The 20,160-nt window shown below is 39.9% G+C and overlaps 1 protein-coding gene across 1 annotated transcript in view; it reads right to left on the reverse strand.

The window, feature by feature from the left end:
* Positions 1–11,712: 11,712 nt before the first annotated feature.
* IDE (insulin degrading enzyme) overlaps positions 11,713–20,160 on the reverse strand; it is a 352,051-nt gene continuing 343,603 nt past the window's right edge. Inside the window, exon 22 of the mRNA XM_053692939.1 lies at positions 11,713–14,011. Coding sequence (XP_053548914.1) covers positions 13,916–14,011 — 96 coding nt within the window. The 3' untranslated portion in view covers positions 11,713–13,915. The remainder of the gene's footprint in view (positions 14,012–20,160) is intronic.

The following is a 20,160-nucleotide window of genomic DNA, read 5'->3' on the forward strand; positions in this document are numbered from 1 at the left end:
TATTAGCATGTTGAAGAAGATTAACAATGCTATGAGAATTATGATCTGTTACTTGTTGCGCTAAAGCTTCTAACCAAAAAGTTGAAGCTACAGCAACATCCGCTAAAGATATAGCAGGTCTAAGAAGATTACCCGAACATAAGTAAGCTTTTCTTAGAAAGGATTCAATCTTTCTATCTAAAGGATCCTTGAAGGAAGTACTATCTGCCGTAGGAATAGTAGTACGTTTAGCAAGAGTAGAGACAGCCCCATCAACTTTAGGGATTTTGTCCCAAAAATCTAATCTGTCAGATGGCACAGGATATAATTGCTTAAAACGTTTAGAAGGAGTAAAAGAATTACCAAAATTATTCCATTCCCTGGAGATTACTTCAGAAATAGCATCAGGGACAGGAAAAAATTTCTGGAATAACTACAGGAGATTTAAAAACCTTATTTAAACGTTTAGATTTAGTATCAAGAGGACCAGAATCCTCTATTTCTAAAGCAATTAAGACCTCTTTAAGTAAAGAACGAATAAATTCCATTTTGAATAAATATGAGGATTTATCAGCATCAACCTCTGAAACAGAATCCTCTGAACCAGAGGAACCACTATCAGAATCAGAATGATGATGTTCATTTAAAAATTCATCTGAAAAATGAGAAGTTTTAAAAGACCTTTTACGTTTACTAGAAGGGGGAATAACAGACATAGCCTTCTTAATGGATTTAGAAACAAAATCTCTTATGTTAACAGGAACACTCTGAGTATTAGATGTTGACGGAACCGCAACAGGTAATGTAACATTACTAAAGGAAATATTATCTGCATTAACAAGTTTGTCATGACATTCATTACAAACAACAGCTGGAGGAACAGATACCACAAGTTTACAACAGATACACTTAACTTTGGTAGATCCAGCACCAGGCAGCGTTTTTCCAGTAGTATCTTCTGACTCAGTGTCAATCTGGGACATCTTGCAATATGTAATAGAAAAAACAACATATAAAGCAAAATTGATCAAATTCCTTAAATGACAGTTTCAGGAATGGGAAAAAATGCCAGTGAACAAGCTTCCAGCAACCAGAAGCAATAAATAATGAGACTTAAATAATGTGGAGACAAAAATGACGCCCATATTTTTTTAGCGCCAAAAAAAGACGCCCACATTATTTGGCGCCTAAATGCTTTTGGCGCCAAAAATGACGCCACATCCGGAACGCCGACACTTTTGGCGCAAAAAACCGTCAAAAATGACAACTTCCGTCGACACGTATGACGCCGGAAACAGAAAAAAAATTTTGCGCCAAAAAAGTCAGCGCCAAGAATGACGCAATAAAATGAAGCATTTTCAGCCCCCGTGAGCCTAACAGCCCACAGGGAAAAAAAGTCAAATTTTAAGGTAAGAAAAAAATTGATTTATTCATATGCATTATCCCAAATATGAAACTGACTGTCTGAAATAAGGAACGTTGAACATCCTGAGTCAAGGCAAATAAATGTTTGAATACATATATTTAGAACTTTATATAAAAGTGCCCAACCATAGCTTAGAGTGTCACAGAAAATAAGACTTACTTACCCCAGGACACTCATCTACATGTAGTAGAAAGCCAAACCAGTACTGAAACGAGAATCAGCAGAGGTAATGGTATATATAAGAGTATATCGTCGATCTGAAAAGGGAGGTAAGAGATGAATCTCTACGACCGATAACAGAGAACCTATGAAATAGACCCCGTAGAAGGAGATCATTGAATTCAAATAGGCAATACTCTCCTCACATCCCTCTGACATTCACTGCACGCTGAGAGGAAAACCGGGCTCCAACCTGCTGCGGAGCGCATATCAACGTAGAATCTAGCACAAACTTTGTAAAACTGATTTGTGGGTGTGGTGAGGGGTGTATTTATAGGCATTTTGAGGTTTGGGAAACTTTGCCCCTCCTGGTAGGAATGTATATCCCATACGTCACTAGCTCATGGACTCTTGCTAATTACATGAAAGAAATAGAGCTTTATCGCCAATCCTTCTTTCTAGGATAATCCAAAATACTCAAAATCCAATTGTCACAAGGACAGAAAGTGATGTGAAATTTTCTGAACAGGGGCACAGATAGCAAAACAAACTTTCTCCAACATTGGTGTGTCCGGTCCACGGCGTCATCCATTACTTGTGGGAAATATTCTCCCCCACAGGGAAAGGCAAGGAGAGCACACAGCAAGAGCTGTCCATATAGCTCCCCCTCTGGCTCCGCCCCCCAGTCATTCTCCTTGCCACTCTGAACAAGTAGCATCTCCACGGGGATGGTGAGGAGTTTGTGGTGTTAGTTGTAGTTTTTTATTCTTCTATCAAGAGTTTGTTATTTTAAAATAGTGCTGGCTTGTACTATTTACTCTACAACAGAAAAGTGATGAAGATTTCTGTTTAAGAGGGCTATGATTTTAGCACAAGTAACTAAAATCCATTTCTGTTACCACGCAGGACTGTTGAAACCAGAGAACTTCAGTTGGGGGTAACAGTTTGCAGACTTATCTGCTTCAGGTATGACTAGTCTCCTAACAACACAGGCTAATGCTAGATGACAGTCATTTTTCCCCTCAGGGAAAACAGTAAGCCATTTTTCTTTCACCTCAGCAAAAAAGATGACAGGCTTCCCCTTTTTGATTTTTATGGTGGTAGACACTGTCAGGGGCCAAATCGATTGTTTTTTATTACAATATGATGGCAATTGAAATGTTTTATAAGCTCATATACACTTGGGGACCTTTTTTATTGATCTGGCTTGCTTTAGACACCTAAATCTAGTCAGGAAGGCCCCTTCACTCTAGTGTACTGAGGGAGGAGGCCTCATTTTGGCACTTCAGTTAAATTCAAGGCAGTGCATGCAGTTCCATGTGAGAGGGTCCTGTGGCTCAGAAAGTGACTCCAGAAGGCTTATTTCTGTGGATGATTGACCCCTAAGAAAGGTAAAAGCTGCAGCAATGCTGTAAGCAGGGATTGTGGTGTATAAAAACGGTTAAATCCAACAATTAGCTCCGGTTTGCTTGTTTTAAGAGCTAGAGTCTCCATATTTGCTGTGCAATACTTTCTATGCATTAAGACACTGGGGTCCAAATTTCAGAAAAATCGGATATTGCCTTCATAGTTTTTTGAACATTCAGAAATAAAGTGTGTCATTTTATTATTTAAAGAGACAGTAACGTTTTTGTTTAAAATCGTTTTTATTGCATTGTTTGCCTGCCTAAATCTGTTTAACATGTCTGTGCCATCAGATAACCTATGTTCTGTGTGTGTAGAGACAAATGTGGTTCCTCCTTCGAGTGTTTGTGATAATTGTGCCATAGCGTCCAAACAAAATGAGGACAGCTCTGTTACATTTCATAATGTTGCCCAAGATGATTTATCTAATGAAGGAAGTGGGGATAGTTCTACATCCTCTCCTTCTGTGTCTACACCAGCTTTGCCCGCGCAGGCGACACCTAGCGCGCCAGTGCTTATTTCTATGCAACAATTAACAGCAGTAGTGGATAATTCTATTGCAAATCTTGTATCCAAACTGCCAGCATTTCAGAGAAAGCGTGATTGTTCAGCTTTAAATACAGATAAAAGGGATGAACAATCAGACGCTGACGATGCTTTATCTATTTTACCCTCACATCAATCGGAATTGGCTGTGAGGGAAGGGCTGTCTGAGGGTGAAATTTCTGACTCAGGAAAAATTTCTCAACAGGCAGAACCTGATATAGTAGCATTTAAGTTTAAGCTAGAACATCTCCGCGCTTTGCTAAAGGAGGTATTAGCTACTCTGGATGACTGTGATTCTATGGTAGTACCAGAGAAGTTGTGCAAATTGGACAAATTTTTAGAGGTCCCAGTGCACGACAACGCTTTTCCAATACCCAAAAGGGTAGCGAACATAGTGGAAAAGGAGTGGGAGAAGCCAGGTGTACCCTTTGCCCCACCTCCTATATTTAAGAAAATGTTTCCCATAGTAGACCCTAGAAGGGACGCATGGCAGACGGTCCCGAAGGTTGAGGGAGCCGTTTCAACACTAGCGAAGCGCACCACTATTCCTATAGAGGACAGCTGCGCTTTCAAAGATCCTATGGATAAAAAATTGGAAGGATTGCTTAAAAAGATTTTTGTTCAGCAAGGGTTCATCCTTCAACCAGCTACGTGTGTTATTACTGTCACTTCAGCGGCGTCCTTTTGGTTCGAGGAACTAGAAAGGTCGCTCCAGAAAGAGACTTCCTATGAAGAAGTCATGGACAGAATTCACGCATTAAAATTAGCTAATTCCTTTATATTGGATGCCGCCTTTCAAATAACGAAATTGGTGGCGAAAAACTCAGGTTTTGCTATAGTAGCGCGGAGGGCGCTTTGGCTGAAATCCTGGTCGGCAGATGTGTCATCCAAGACTAAGTTACTTAATATTCCTTTCAAGGGTAAGACCCTTTTTGGGCTGGAATTGAAGGAAATTATTTCAGACATCACTGGGGGTAAGGGCCATGCCCTCCCACAGGATAGGCCTTTTAAGGCTAAGAACAAGTCTAATTTTCGTTCCTTTCGCAATTTCAGGAACGGACCGGCTAATAACTCCACTGCCGCTAGACAAGAAGGTAACGCGGCCCAGCCCAAACCCGCTTGGAAGCCCATGCAAGGCTGGAACAAGGGTAAACAGACCAAGAAACCTGCTGCTGCTACCAAGACAGCATGAAGGGGTAGCCCCGATCCGGGACCGGATCTGGTAGGGGGCAGACTATCTCTCTTCGCTCAGGCTTGGGCAAGAGATGTTCCGGATCCCTGGGCACTAGAGATAGTCTCCAAGGGATACCTGCTAGAGTTCAAGGGACTTCCTCCAAGGGGAAGGTTCCACCTGTCTCGCTTATCTTCAGACCAGATAAAGAAACAGGCATTCTTACATTGTGTAAGAGACCTATCAAAGATGGGAGTGATAAACCCAGTCCCCTCCGGGGAACAAGGTCTAGGTTTTTACTCAAACCTGTTTGTGGTTCCCAAAAAAGAGGGAACTTTCAAGCCAATTCTGGATTTAAAGATATTAAACAAGTTCCTCAGTGTTCCATCCTTCAAAATGGAAACCATTCGGACAATCTTGCCGACAATCCAGCAGGGTCAATATTTGACTACCGTGGATCTAAAGGATGCGTATCTGCATATTCCAATCCACAAAACTCATCATCAGTTCCTGAGGTTCGCCTTTCTGGACAAACATTACCAGTTCGTGGCTCTTCCATTCGGTTTAGCCACCGCTCCCAGAATTTTCACAAAGGTGCAAGGGTCCCTTCTAGCGGTCCTAAGGCCGAGGGGCATTGCTGTAGCACCTTATCTAGACGACATCCTAATCCAAGCGTCGTCTCTTTCCAAAGCAAGGGCCCACACAGACATTGTGTTGGCTTTTCTCAGATCTCACGGGTGGAAGGTGAACATAGAGTTCACTGTCACCGTCCACAAGGGTTCCTTTTCTGGGAACAATAATAGATTCTGTGGAAATGAAGATCTTCCTGACAGAAGTCAGAAAGCTAAAGCTTCTAAACGTTTGTCGAGTTCTTCATTCTATTCCTCAACCCTCCATAGCTCAGTGCATGGAAGTAATAGGACTAATGGTCGAAGCAATGGACGTGGTTCCTTTTGCTCAAATTCATCTAAGACCATTACAGCTGTGCATGCTCAATCAGTGGAATGGGGACTATACAGACTTGTCTCCCCAAATTCAAGTAGACCAGGGACTCACTTCTCTGGTGGTTGACCCAGGATCACCTGTCTCAGGGAATGAGTTTCCGCAGACCGGAGTGGGTCATCATCACGACTGACGCCAGCCTCTTGGGGTGGGGCGCGGTCTGGGACTCCCTGAAAGCTCAGGGCCTATGGTCTCGGGAAGAGTCGCTTCTCCCGATAAACATTTTGGAACTAAGAGCAATATTCTATGCGCTCCTGGCTTGGCCTCAGCTAGCGGAAGCCAGGTTCATAAGATTTCAGTCGGACAACATAACGACTTGCGTACATCAATCATCAGGGGGGAACAAAGAGTTCCCTAGCGATGAAGGAAGTAACCAAGATTATCCAATGGGCAGAGAATCACTCCTGCCATCTATCTGCTATTCACATCCCAGGAGTAGACAACTGGGAGGCGGACTATTTGAGTCGTCAGACTTTCCATCCGGGGGAGTGGGAACTCCACCCGGAGGTCTTTGCTCAGTTAACCCAATTATGGGGCATTCCAGACATGGATCTAATGGCGTCCCGTCAGAACTTCAAGATTCCTTGCTACGGGTCCAGATCCAGGGATCCCAAGGCGACTCTAGTGGATGCATTAGTGGCGCCTTGGTCGTTCAACCTAGCGTATGTGTTTCCACCGTTTCCTCTCCTTCCCAGGCTCATAGCCAGGATCAAACAGGAGAAGGCCTCTGTGATTCTGATAGCTCCTGCGTGGCCATGCAGGACTTGGTATGCAGACCTGGTGAATATGTCATCGGCTCCACCATGGAAGCTACCTTTGAGACAGGATCTTCTAGTACAAGGTCCATTCGAACATCCAAAGCTAGTGTTTCTGCAGCTGACTGCTTGGAAATTGAACGCTTGATTTTATCCAAGCGTGGGTTTTCGAATTCTGTGATAGATACTCTGGTCCAAGCCAGAAAACCTGTGACTAGAAAGATTTACCATAAAATATGGAAAAAATATATCTGCTGGTGTGAATCCAAGGGATTCTCCTGGAGTAAGATTAAAATTCCAAAGATTCTCTCCTTTCTCCAAGTAGGTTTGGATAAAGGGTTGTCAGCTAGTTCTCTAAAAGGACAGATTTCTGCTTTATCTGTCTTGTTACACAAACGACTGGCAGCTGTGCCAGATGTACAAGCTTTTGTTCAGGCTTTGGTTAGAATCAAGCCTGTTTACAGACCCATGACTCCTCCTTGGAGTCTAAATTTAGTTATTTCAGTTCTTCAAGGGGATTCCGTTTGAAACTTTACATTCCATAGATATTAAGTTATTATCTTGGAAAGTTCTGTTTTTGGTTGCTATTTCTTCTGCTAGAAGAGTTTCTGAATGATCTGCTTTGCAATGTAATCCACCCTATCTGGTTTTCCATTCAGATAAGGTTGTTTTGCATACTAAGCCTGGTTTTCTTCCAAAAGTTGTTTCCAACAAGAATATTAACCAGGAAATAGTTGTTCCTTCTCTGTGTCCGAATCCAGTTTCAAAGAAGGAACGTTTATTACACAATTTAGATGTTGTTCGTGCTTTAAAGTTCTACTTAGAAGCAACAAAAGATTTTAGACAAACCTCATCTTTGTTTGTCGTTTACTCTGGTAAGAGGAGAGGTCAAAAAGCTACTGCTACCTCTCTCTCTTTCTGGCTGAAAAGCATTATCCGATTGGCTTATGAGACTGCCGGACGGCAACCTCCTGACCGAATCACAGCTCACTCTACTAGGGCTGTGGCTTCCACTTGGGCCTACAAGAACGAGGCTTCTGTTGATCAGATATGTAAGGCAGCGACTTGGTCCTCTCTGCACACTTTTGCCAAATTCTACAAATTTGATACTTATGCTTCTTCTGAGGCTATTTTTGGGAGAAAGGTTTTGCAAGCCGTGGTGCCTTCCATTTAGGTAACCTGATTTGCTCCCTCCCTTCATCCGTGTCCTAAAGCTTTGGTATTGGTTCCCACAAGTAATGGATGACGCCGTGGACCGGACACACCAATGTTGGAGAAAACAGAATTTATGCTTACCTGATAAATTACTTTCTCCAACGGTGTGTCCGGTCCACGGCCCGCCCTGGTTTCCTAATCAGGTTGAAATTTTTTTTCTTTATACACTACAGTCACCACGGCACCCTATAGTTTCTCCTTTTTCTCCTAACTGTCGGTCGAATGACTAGGGGGCGGAGCCAGAGGGGGAGCTATATGGCTGTAGGCAGGTACTACTCCAAGCGTGTGATGGTAAAAAAAAAACAAATTTATTGATTCATTTAAAAGAATGAACAGTAAAGTTTACTGGGGTATATAGTCAAGATATGGTTAATTACTTAGATCTTAGTATACAAATTATAGATAACACCATAGTGACCAGTACATATAGAAAGCAAACAGCAGGAAACACAATATTGCACGCACATTCTCAACATCCACATCATTTAGTGAGGTCTATACCGAAATCACAGTTTCTAAGATTGAGGCGTAATACTAAAATAGACAGTATATATGAAAAACAGTCTATAGAGCTTAGAGATAGACTTAAAGTAAGAGGATATAACCATAAACAGCTGGAAGATGTGAGAAAATTGGTTCAAAAAGATAAAAACAAAGTTAAACAACAGGATGTATATCTTAAAGAATCTATTTATGATTCTGATTCCAATGATGCTATTGTTTTTTCTACACCATACAGTCAACAATATGAAGAAATAGTTAAAATTTTAAAAAAACATCTTAATTTGTTGCAGTCAGATGATACTTTACAGCCACTAATACAACAGTGCAAATTTGTACCTAGAAAATCTAGGACACTGGCGCAAACATTAACACCTAGTTTAGTGAAAAAACAAAAATATGCTACATCCTGGTTGAATAAAAAAGGCACTTTTTGTGTCAATTTAATGAAAAAACATATCCGATAGAGTTCTATGCTAATTGTGGCTCTAAATATGCCATTTATCTACTAACTTGTAATTTGTGTTTTTTTCAGTACGTGGGAAAAACCACACGCACTATTAGGACACGTTTCAATGAACATGTTAGAGATGTAAAAAATTATAGCTCAGACTCCTCAGTTGCTGAACATTTTAATAATAAACATCTTACAAATATTGCACAACTTTCTTTTCAAGTTATTGATTTAGCTAATGTCCCTTTAAGAGGAGGCAACAAGGATAAAATTTTGGAAAAAAAAGAACTTTACTGGATACTAAAATTAAATACACGTTTTCCCTCTGGTATGAATAGGGAATGTGATATAAACTATTTTATTGACAATTGAGTTTAGTATCCATATGTTCAGTCTCCCTGTTATATCCTAGCTAATCTATGTATTTATTATACATTTAGTATACATTAAATATACATATATATACTTGTATAATGTTTTTCCTATGCCAGAATGTCTATAATTATATCATCATTATATTCATGATATTTTTAAATCTTCATATTATATGTCATCTTCACTTTATAGTGTAAATAATTTCTAAAAATAATATAATCAGAAAAACTAAGATTTGAATAAGTTTAAAATGTTGTTTAATAATAGGTGAATCAATAATATTAGCCATGGTTACTAATTTAATAATTTGTTTTTTGGTAAAACTATTCTTTCTCTCGATGTCAAACAATAGATTGTTTTTATCTTATTTTCTGTGCTTGTGGGATTGAAGTGGTTAACTTAATTGCCACCTCAGCCTATAAACATGTGGGATAGAAACACAGAACTCAGTCTATGAGTAAGCACCTGTGAGGTGCGAAACATGTCAGACTTCCTGCTCTATTGCTGCCATGTCTGTTCATTCTTTTAAATGAATCAATAAATTTGTTTGTTTTTTTACCATCACACGCTTGGAGTAGTACCTGCCTACCGCCTTTTGTTCCTGAGTTTCTATGGCCTGATCCACCGTTTTTGGCTACGGTACTCCAGGGGAGGTATTAGTTCACCAGCCCGGTTAGGGCTTCCGGTGCTGTATAGCTTGAACGCCTTGGTTGCGGCACTACTTTCTTCTGCGGGGAGCTATATGGACAGCTCTTGCTGTGTGCTCTCCTTGCCTTTCCCTGTGGGGGAGAATATTTCCCACAAGTAATGGATGACGCCGTGGACCGGACACACCGTTGGAGAAAGTAATTTATCAGGTAAGCATAAATTCTGTTTTTCCCTATGCTATCCAAAACTAAAAAAATGTTTGGCTAGAGATTCACCTAAAACAAAGTGCCTGTTCCAACTTACATACAAATTCAACTTAAGAACAAACCTACAGAACCTATCTTGTTCGTAACCTGGGGATTGCCTGTATATATAGGGCTTAAAACGGAAAGTTATTCAGTTTGTATTATCCTCTGACGAAGAAGGCAGGTATCATCCATAAGTCACCTTTGAAACGCGTAAGGACAATTTATTTTGATGAGATCTATGTTCCCCTGGCTAAACAGTTGATTTTATAAGTGAACCGTTGTTTAAGCAAGAAAGGATTTCCGTACTTGTTATTTGGAATAACAGTCATAAACTATATTGATACCTCATATGTATATTGAGGTCAAATTGTGTAAGCAAGTTTTACCTTTGTTTTTTAATCTAATAAAATACTGAGTGTGCTTTATAAAAACAATATTGCACTCTCTTTGTATTTATTTCTCTCTCCATATCAATTCTGAATGGGATTGCGACTACTCAGAGAATAAACAAAGAGGAAATCTTTCTACAAGGCGCATTGAAGAAAGCAGATCTACCTGTGGGGCGGAGCCGATGACTAGAGAGCCAACTACTTGACAATCTGTGCGGCACTTACCTCATTTTGATTAAGGTAGTTTTTTGTAAGTAGGAAGTTCATCTATCCCTATTGGTCACTTTGGGCACACCAACTTACCTGGAGCTTGTTTTTTAGAAGAATTTCTTTCACGTGGGAACTTTTCTAGATTGTTTCTGGGACTATTATCACTGGACTTGTTGTATCAACTTTTACGCATATATACACCTATATACACATATTTTAAGAGTTTATTATATAATATTTGATTGCATTTTATCATCATTTTTATTGTATTGTTGATACAAACTGAATAACTTTCAGTTTTAAGCCCTGTTCTTGCGCCCATAACCAATCTTTCAATTGATTTTAGCTTACAGACTCTGTAGTTTTGGCGGCGGGGGCCGCCAAGAATACGCTGTCAGGTTATTAAGGCAGCACTACAGGTCTTAATAGGACTTAGTATAAGGACTCTAAGTGTATTATTACTATCTTCAAAGCGCTGTTAGTCATAATTCTTTTTTATATATATATATATATAAATATCTAAAAAAAAATACATAGAACATATACCCCTATGAGAAGAACATTGGAATGTTAAATATTTACAGTAAATGCATAGTTAAACACTTGAATATTGAATAAATATGCTTTTACATGTTTTCAGCTACTTGATTGTAAAGGACTCTAATGCACTTTTATATATGTCTATATATGTATACATATGAATTTTAATAGTTTATACGTGTATATAGGTCTTTAAATACATTATATGTATAGGGTTTTATCACTGTTCTTTGTGTGCTTCGGAAGTAGTGCGCGTATTACAGGTTAAAGATAAATGCGTTCACTTGAGCGCATTTGAATTTAACCAGCGTCAGGATGGTGCAACTTCAGAAGTCTGGTTAACTGCTACGCTTGACTAAAAAGTTGTACGTCAAAAATAAATTTAAAAAGTACAGTTACTCATATTAACACTGTCTGATAAAAAAAGGGCTCAAAGATATAAGGAGTCGGGTATTAACATTGAGATTACATACATACACATGTCTAAATATGGATATATTTGTGTTTGTGTGTGTATTTCACGCGCAAGAGTTAGTGCAAAAGCAGAGCAAACTAATAAATTAAAAATTGAACTGTGGTAGTATAATACTGTCTGTAATAACGTAAAAGTTTAAGATGTCAAATTTAAATGATTTTTTATAATAGGCATCAAAAGACAATGGCTGACAAATAGAAAAAAAAACACACAGCTTAATTTAAATAAAACAGTTTAATTTATAAAGTCTAAAGGACAAATCAGAGTAACCCTGAGAAAACAGAATGATTGACAAAGTAATATTTCTTTACTTGCTTTTAAAAAAAAAAAAAGAAAAAAAAAAATGGCCTTTTGTTATGTATGTTCAGCATTTCATCAGATGTTGTATAAAACAAGTGATCTTTATAAAGATTAAAACTATGTGAAGTTGCAGAATATAAGAAGCACTTGATAACTGTAATATTTCCCTTTACATAGTTAAATTCTTCAGACCCCACTGATATGCTTAAAATGCGACTACTTGGTACAAACAGTTCATAATAAAAACACAAATAAATTAGGACACTGTTTTCAAAAACAAATTGTGATTTTTAGAAGAGGTATTTGTTTAATATGTGCAGCAATCTATGTTCTTCTTTAGTCTGTCAATTAAGGTTACTGATTTGGTAGTCCGGCGGAATACCAAGTGTGACTCTATGCATATTTCAACAATGCACCATGGCCCATAGTTGCATGCTGAGAAGATGCCTTTACTAAACTTCAATGTACTGTTTCCCAGATCAAAGTACTAGCTTTGTAACATATTAAACATATGCCAAAACCTTTTGCATACAAATCCATAGTAAGGAAAACTGAAAACCATATCCATATATCATAAGAATCCGAAACACAATTGTTTAAGATTACAGTCAAAGTTAGAGCACCATTTCTTATGTGGACATTTTACATAATATAAAAAAAAATATTCTGTTGTGTCTCAATGTTGTAATAAGTTGCGATCAAGCTACTTAAAGGGACAGTTTACCCTAATTTTTTCTCCCCTTAAATTTGTTCAGAATTATCTATTTTACCTACTGGAATGGGTATTAAATTGTTTATCGTTTGCCTTTATATCGGTATTACAAATAACAGTTTTTGACTCTGGTATCCCAACCTATACTGAAAGTTTCTATACTTAAGTATAGGCTATTGACAAGCTATGTAAAAGCAGCCAGCAGAAGAAATTACACTCCCAGTGGGGTGTCGGAGATACAGTTAGAAAGAACAATATAAGATGAACATTTTATAATTATTGTATAGAGACATAGCTAAGAAAGCAAAGCATTTGAGTGATAAGATAAAGATGTCTGATCTGTCTGCAAGCTTAGCCTATTTTGATTGGGTTATGGTTTCAAAGAGCAAATCCGGCTATTTAATTTATAAAAAGAAACATAAATGTCTCATATTTTATATGGTATAACAAGTCTTTGGGAACACATTAAGGGGAAACCAGTTTTACAGTACACTGTCCCTTTAAAAAGGTATTTATTAAACTGCACTACCATTTGTCATGTTTTATTCCTAGCTGCACAGTTTGTCAACAAATTAAAGGAACAGTAAAGTCAAAATTAAACTTTCATGTTTCAGACAAAGAATACAATTTTATACAACTTCCCAATTTACTTTTATTATCTAAATTGCTTGGAATCCTTAGTCAAAAATCATATCTAGGTAGCCTCAGGAGCAACAATGCACTAGTGGGAGCTAGCTGCTGATTAATTGATTCACATATATGCCTCTTGTCTTTGGCTCACAAAAATGTATTCAGCTAGCTGCCCAGTAGTGCATTACAGCTCTTTTAACAAAGGATACCAAGAGAATGAGGCAAATTCGATAATAGAGCATAGACTTTTAAACTTTCCAATTTTCTTCAATCTGAATTATGAAAATCAACCAGTTTTTGATGTCCTTTTAAGAAAGAAAGATATATATATATATATATATATATATAATAAGCAGAAAACTTTAACTGTAGTTTGATCATCTATCAATCAAATAATTTATTTACTATTTTTAAGAGGTTCCTATAAAAACTCATGTAAAAGGTCTCTCATCTGCTGCCAATCAAAAGGTTTACTTGATTATATATATATATATATATATATATATATATATAGATATATATACACACACATTAGAAAAATCAGCAACTGATATTTGTTTTAAATGTGGCTGTAATAAAACTTCTGGCTGCCTGACGTGCCACAATGAAAAAAAAACATTTCTAAATAAGAGATTCTCACTATGGAAACAAAATCTCCCTAATGTATATCTACTTGCAAATCCACACTAATTTAACCACAATTGTCACATGTTCATAAGCCCACAGCATAAACTTCAACAGCAGTTTGTCCAGACGTCCTCTTACTTCAGCACCGATTATAGCTTTGCAGCCATTAAATTAATATGAGGCTTCACAAGAGGGAACAGCGGCAGACTCCTCTTGAACTCTACCATATTGCTAATAACATCCGGCTGTGAAAACAAAGATTATAAAACGTGCATAAAAAATAATAACCACAAAGGTAAAGGTAATTTATTATAGAAAAACATGCATTACACATTATACACGTCGTGTATACTCTGAATCCCCTAATATATTATAACTGCGTTCAGCAATGAACATTGTGCTTGATCTGTAACCAAACGCATGCTAAACCTTGTGCTAAGGACTTGCAGGTACATTAACCCCTTAACGACACAGCTTCAGTTAGCTCAATGGTTCCATGATGTAATAATTCTGTCATTGCTCATTAAGGGGTTAAATACATTTTATAAGCGTACTTTTAAGGTTATTCGCAGTCTCCTTCTAGTTATGGGTGCCGCCATGTGGAAAACATAATTTATGCTTACCTGATAAATTTATTTCTCTTGTAGTGTAGTCAGTCCACGGGTCATCCATTACTTATGGGATTATATCTCTCCCCAACAGGAAGTTGCAAGAGGATCACCCAAGCAGAGCTGCTATATAGCTCCTCCCCTCACATGTCATATCCAGTCATTCGACCGAAACAAGACGAGAAAGGAGAAACCATAGGGTGCAGTGGTGACTGGAGTTTAATTAAAATTTAGGTCTGCCTTAAAAGACAGGGCGGGCCGTGGACTGACTACACTACAAGAGAAATAAATTTATCAGGTAAGCATAAATTATGTTTTCTCTTGTTAAGTGTAGTCAGTCCACGGGTCATCCATTACTTATGGGATACCAATACCAAAGCTAAAGTACACGGATGATGGGAGGGACAAGGCAGGAACTTTAAACGGAAGGAACCACTGCCTGAAGCACCTTTCTCCCAAAAATAGCCTCCGAAGAAGCAAAAGTGTCAAATTTGTAAAATTTTGAAAAAGTGTGAAGTGAAGACCAAGTTGCAGCCTTGCAAATCTGTTCAACAGAGGCCTCATTTTTAAAGGCCCAGGTGGAAGCCACAGCTCTAGTGGAATGAGCTGTAATTCTTTCAGGAGGCTGCTGTCCAGCAGTCTCATAGGCTAAACGTATTATGCTACGAAGCCAAAAGGAGAGAGAGGTAGTCTAAGCCTTTTGACCTCTCCTCTGTCCCGAGTAAACGACAAACAGGGAAGAAGTTTGACGAAAATCTTTAGTTGCCTGTAAATAGAACTTCAGGGCACGGACTACATCCAGATTATGCAAAAGTCGTTCCTTCTTTGAAGAAGGGTTAGGACATAATGATGGAACAACAATCTCTTGATTGATATTCCTGTTAGAAACCACCTTAGGTAAAAACCCAGGTTTAGTATGCAGAACTACCTTGTCTGAATGGAAAATCAGATAAGGAGAATCACAGTGTAGGGCAGATAACTCAGAGACTCTTCGAGCCGAGGAAATAGCCATCAAAAACAGAACTTTCCAAGATAACAGCTTAATATCAATGGAATGGAGGGGTTCAAACGGAACACCTTGAAGAACTTTAAGAACTAAGTTTAAGCTCCACGGCGGAGCAACAGTCTTAAACACAGGCTTAATCCTAGCCAAAGCCTGACAAAAAGCCTGAACGTCTGGAACATCTGCCAGACGTTTGTGTAACAGAATAGACAGAGCAGAAATCTGTCCCTTTAATGAACTAGCAGATAAACCCTTTTCTAAACCCTCTTGTAGAAAGGACAAAATCCTAGGAATCCTAACTTTACTCCATGAGTAACTCTTGGATTCACACCAATATAAGTATTTACGCCATATTTTATGGTAAATTATTCTGGTAACAGGTTTCCGAGCCTGTATTAAGGTATCAATAACTGACTCCGAGAAGCCACGCTTTGATAGAATCAAGCGTTCAATCTCCATGCAGTCAGCCTCAGAGAAATTAGATCTGGATGGTTGAAAGGACCCTGAATTAGAAGGTCCTGTCTCAGAGGTAGAGACCATGGTGGACAGGACAACATGCCCACTAGATCTGCATACCAGGTCCTGCGTGGCCACGCAGGTGCTATCAGAATCACAGATGCTCTCTCCTGTTTGATCTTGGCAATCGGCCGAGGAAGCAGCGGAAATGGTGGAAACACATAAGCCATGTTGAAACCCCAAGGGGCTGCTAGAGCATCTATCAGCGCCGCTCCCGGGTCCCTGGACCTGGATCCGTAGCAAGGAAGTTTGGCATTCTGTCGAGAAGCCATGAGATCCAGTTCCGGTTTGCCCCAACGATGAATTAGTTGAGCAAAGACCTCCGGATGAAGTTCCCACTCCCCCGGATGAAAAGTCTGACGACTTAGGAAGTCCGCCTCCCAGTTCTCCACGCCTGGGATATAGATCGCCGACAGGTGGCAAGAGTTGGACTCTGCCCAGCGAATTATCTTTGATACTTCCAACATCGCTAGGGAACTCCTGGTTCCCCCTTGATGGTTGATGTAAGCCACAGTCGTGATATTGTCCGACTGAAATCTGATGAACCTCAGTGTTGCCAACTGAGGCCAAGCTAGAAGAGCATTGAATATCGCTCTTAATTCCAGAATATTTATTGGGAGGAGTTTCTCCTCCTGAGTCCACAATCCCTGAGCCTTCAGGGAGTTCCAGACTGCGCCCCAACCTAGAAGGCTGGCATCTGTTGTTACAATCGTCCAATCTGGCCTGCGAAAGGTCATCCCTTTGGACAGATGGAGTCGAGAAAGCCACCAGAGAAGAGAATCCCTGGTCTCTTGATCCAGATTTATTAGAGGGGACAAATCTGAGTAATCCCCATTCCACTGACTGAGCATGCATAATTGCAGCGGTCTGAGATGCAGGCGCGCAAATGGTACTATGTCCATTGCTGCTACCATTAAGCCGATTACTTCCATGCACCGGGCTACTGACGGGTGTGGAATGGAATGAAGGGCACGGCAAGCATTTAGAAGTTTTGATAACCTGGCCTCCGTCAGGTAAATCTTCATCTCTACGAGTCCCTAAGAAGGGAACCCTTGTGAGTGGTAATAGAGAACTCTTTTCTACGTTCACCTTCCACCCATGCGACCTCAGAAATGCCAGAACTATCTCTGTATGAGACTTGGCAGTTTGAAAACTTGATGCTTGTATCAGAATGTCGTCTAGGTACGGAGCCACCGCTATGCCTCGCGGTCTTAGTACCGCCAGAAGTGAGCCCAGAACCTTTGTAAAGATTCTTGGGGCCGTAGCTAACCCGAAGGGAAGAGCTACAAACTGGTAATGCCTGTCTAGGAAGGCAAATCTTAGATACCGATAATGATCCTTGTGAATCGGTATGTGAAGGTAGGCATCCTTTAAGTCCACTGTGGTCATGTACTGACCCTCTTGGATCATGGGTAGGATGGTTCGAATAGTTTCCATTTTGAATGATGGAACTCTTAGGAACTTGTTTAGGATCTTTAAGTCCAAGATTGGTCTGAAGGTTCCCTCTTTCTTGGGAACCACAAACAGATTTGAATAAAATCCTTGCCCTTGTTCCGCCCGCGGAACTGGGTGGATCACCCCCATTAATAAGAGGTCTTGTACACAGCGTAGAAACGCCTCTTTCTTTATTTGGTTTGCTGATAACCTTGAAAGATGAAATCTCCCTTGTGGAGGAGAAGCTTTGAAGTCCAGAAGATATCCCTGAGATATGATCTCCAACGCCCAGGGATCCTGGACATCTCTTGCCCAAGCTTGGGCAAAGAGAGAAAGTCTGCCCCCCACTAGATCCGTTTCCGGACAGGGGGCCCTTACTTCATGCTGTCTTAGGGGCAGCAGCAGGTTTTCTGGCCTGCTTGCCCTTGTTCCAAGACTGGTTGCCTTTCCAACCCTGTCTGTAACGAGTAGCAGTCCCTTCCTGTTTTGGGGCGGAGGAAGTTGATGCTGCTCCTGCCTTGAAATTACGAAAGGCACGAAAATTAGACTGTTTGGCCTTTGATTTGTCCCTGTCCTGAGGAAGGGAGTGACCCTTACCTCCAGTAATGTCAGCAATAATTTCTTTCAAGCCGGGCCCGAATAAGGTTTGCCCTTTGAAAGGAATATTAAGCAATTTAGATTTAGAAGTTACATCTGCTGACCAGGATTTAAGCCATAGCGCTCTGCGCGCCTGGATGGCGAATCCGGAGTTCTTAGCCGTTAGTTTGGTTAAATGCACCACGGTATCCGAAACAAATGCATTAGCTAGCTTAAGGGCTTTAAGCTTGTTCATAATCTCATCCAATGGAGCTGTGCGAATAGCCTCTTCCAGAGACTCAAACCAGAATGCCGCCGCAGCAGTGACGGGCGCAATGCATGCAAGGGGCTGTAATATAAAACCTTGTTGAACAAACATTTTCTTAAGGTAACCTTCTAATTTTTTATCCATTGGATCTGAGAAAGCACAACTATCCTCCACCGGGATAGTGGTACGCTTGGCTAAAGTAGAAACTGCTCCCTCCACCTTAGGGACCGTCTGCCATAAGTCTCGTGTGGTGGCGTCTATTGGGAACATTTTTCTAAATATCAGAGGAGGGGAAAAAGGCACACGGGTCTATCCCACTCCTTGCTAATAATCTCTGTAATCTCTTTTAGGTATAGGAAAAACGTCAGTACACACCGGTACCGCATAGTATTTATCCAGCCTACATAATTTCTCTGGGATTGCCACCGTGTCGCAATCATTCAGAGCCGCTAACACTTCCCCTAGCAATACACGGAGGTTCTCAAGCTTAAATTTAAAATTTGAAATTTCTGAATCCGGTCTCCCCGGATCAGATCCGTCACCCACAGAATGAAGCTCTCTGTCCTCATGTTCTGCAAATTGTGACGCAGTATCGGACATGGCTCTCGTGTCATCGGCGCGCTCTGTCCTAAACCCAGAGCTATCGCGCTTGCCTCTTAACTCAGGCAAATTAGATAATACTTCTTTCATAACATTAGCCATATCATGCAAAGTAATTTGTAAGGGCCTTGATGTACTTGGCGCCACAATCTCACGCACCTCCTGAGCGGGAGGCGAAGGTACTGACACGTGAGGAGAGTTAGACGGCATAACTTCCCCCTCGATGTCTGGTGATAATTTCTTTACCGGTAAAGACTGACTTTTATTTAAAGTAACATCAATACAATTGGTACACAAATTTCTATTGGGCTCCACATTGGCTTTTAAACATAATGAACAAGTAGATTCATCTGTATCAGACATGTTTAACAGACTAGAAAAAAACTGTCAGTGAATTTACAAGCAATATGAAAAAACGCAGCAGCGCTTTTAAAAACACACAAAAAAAAAAAAACTGTCACAGTTGAAATAACAATGAACTAATTCAGTTATAGCCAACAATTTTAACAATAAATGTATGAATTTAGCAGAGGATTGCACCCACTAGCAAACGGATGATTAACCCCTCAATACCCACAACCGGATAATCAATTTTAGATTTAACGTTTTTCTCACAGTCAAACACACTGTCACAGGTCTGCTGTGACTGATTACCTCCCTCAAAATTGAATTTTGAAGACCCCTGAGCTCTCTGGAGACGTCCTGGATCAAGGAGGAAAAGGCAGGAAGACTGTGCTAGAATTTTATCTGCGCAACAAGGCGCTAAAAAAGGCCCCTCCCACTCATATTACAACAGTGGGAGACCTGTTAAAACGGTTTCTATGCAGAAATAAACTTTAGCCATGTGGAAAAAAATCATGCCCAAAAAGATTTATCACCAAAGTACCTCCCAAAACGAATAACATGCCAGTAAACGTTTTAAAAACAACTTTTCCAGTGTTATGTAAAGTTATCACTAAGCCTGCTACCAGTCGCTTCTACTGCAGTTAAGGCTTATACATTTATTTCAGTATTAACAGTATTTTCAGTCAAATTCTAGTCCCTAGAAAATAACTCAACTGCGCATACATTTAACAGCCTGATACCAGTCGCTACTACTGCATTAAAGGCTGTACTTACATCATATGGGTAACGGCAGTGTTTTCTTAGTCAATTCCATTCCTAGAAAATATTATACTGCACATACCTCATTTGCGGAGGACCCCGCATGCTATTCACCTTTCTGAAGTTACCCCTCCTCAGAATGCGCGAGAACAGCCAGTGGATCTTAGTTACGTCTGCTAAGATCATAGAAAACGCAGGCAGATCTTCTTCTTCTAAATACTGCCTGAGAGAAAAAACAGCACACTCCGGTGCCATTTTAAAATAACAAACTTTTGATTGAAGAAT

Source organism: Bombina bombina, chromosome 9, assembly GCF_027579735.1.
Source record: "Bombina bombina isolate aBomBom1 chromosome 9, aBomBom1.pri, whole genome shotgun sequence".
In the NCBI taxonomy this organism is placed as follows: Eukaryota; Metazoa; Chordata; class Amphibia; order Anura; family Bombinatoridae; genus Bombina; species Bombina bombina.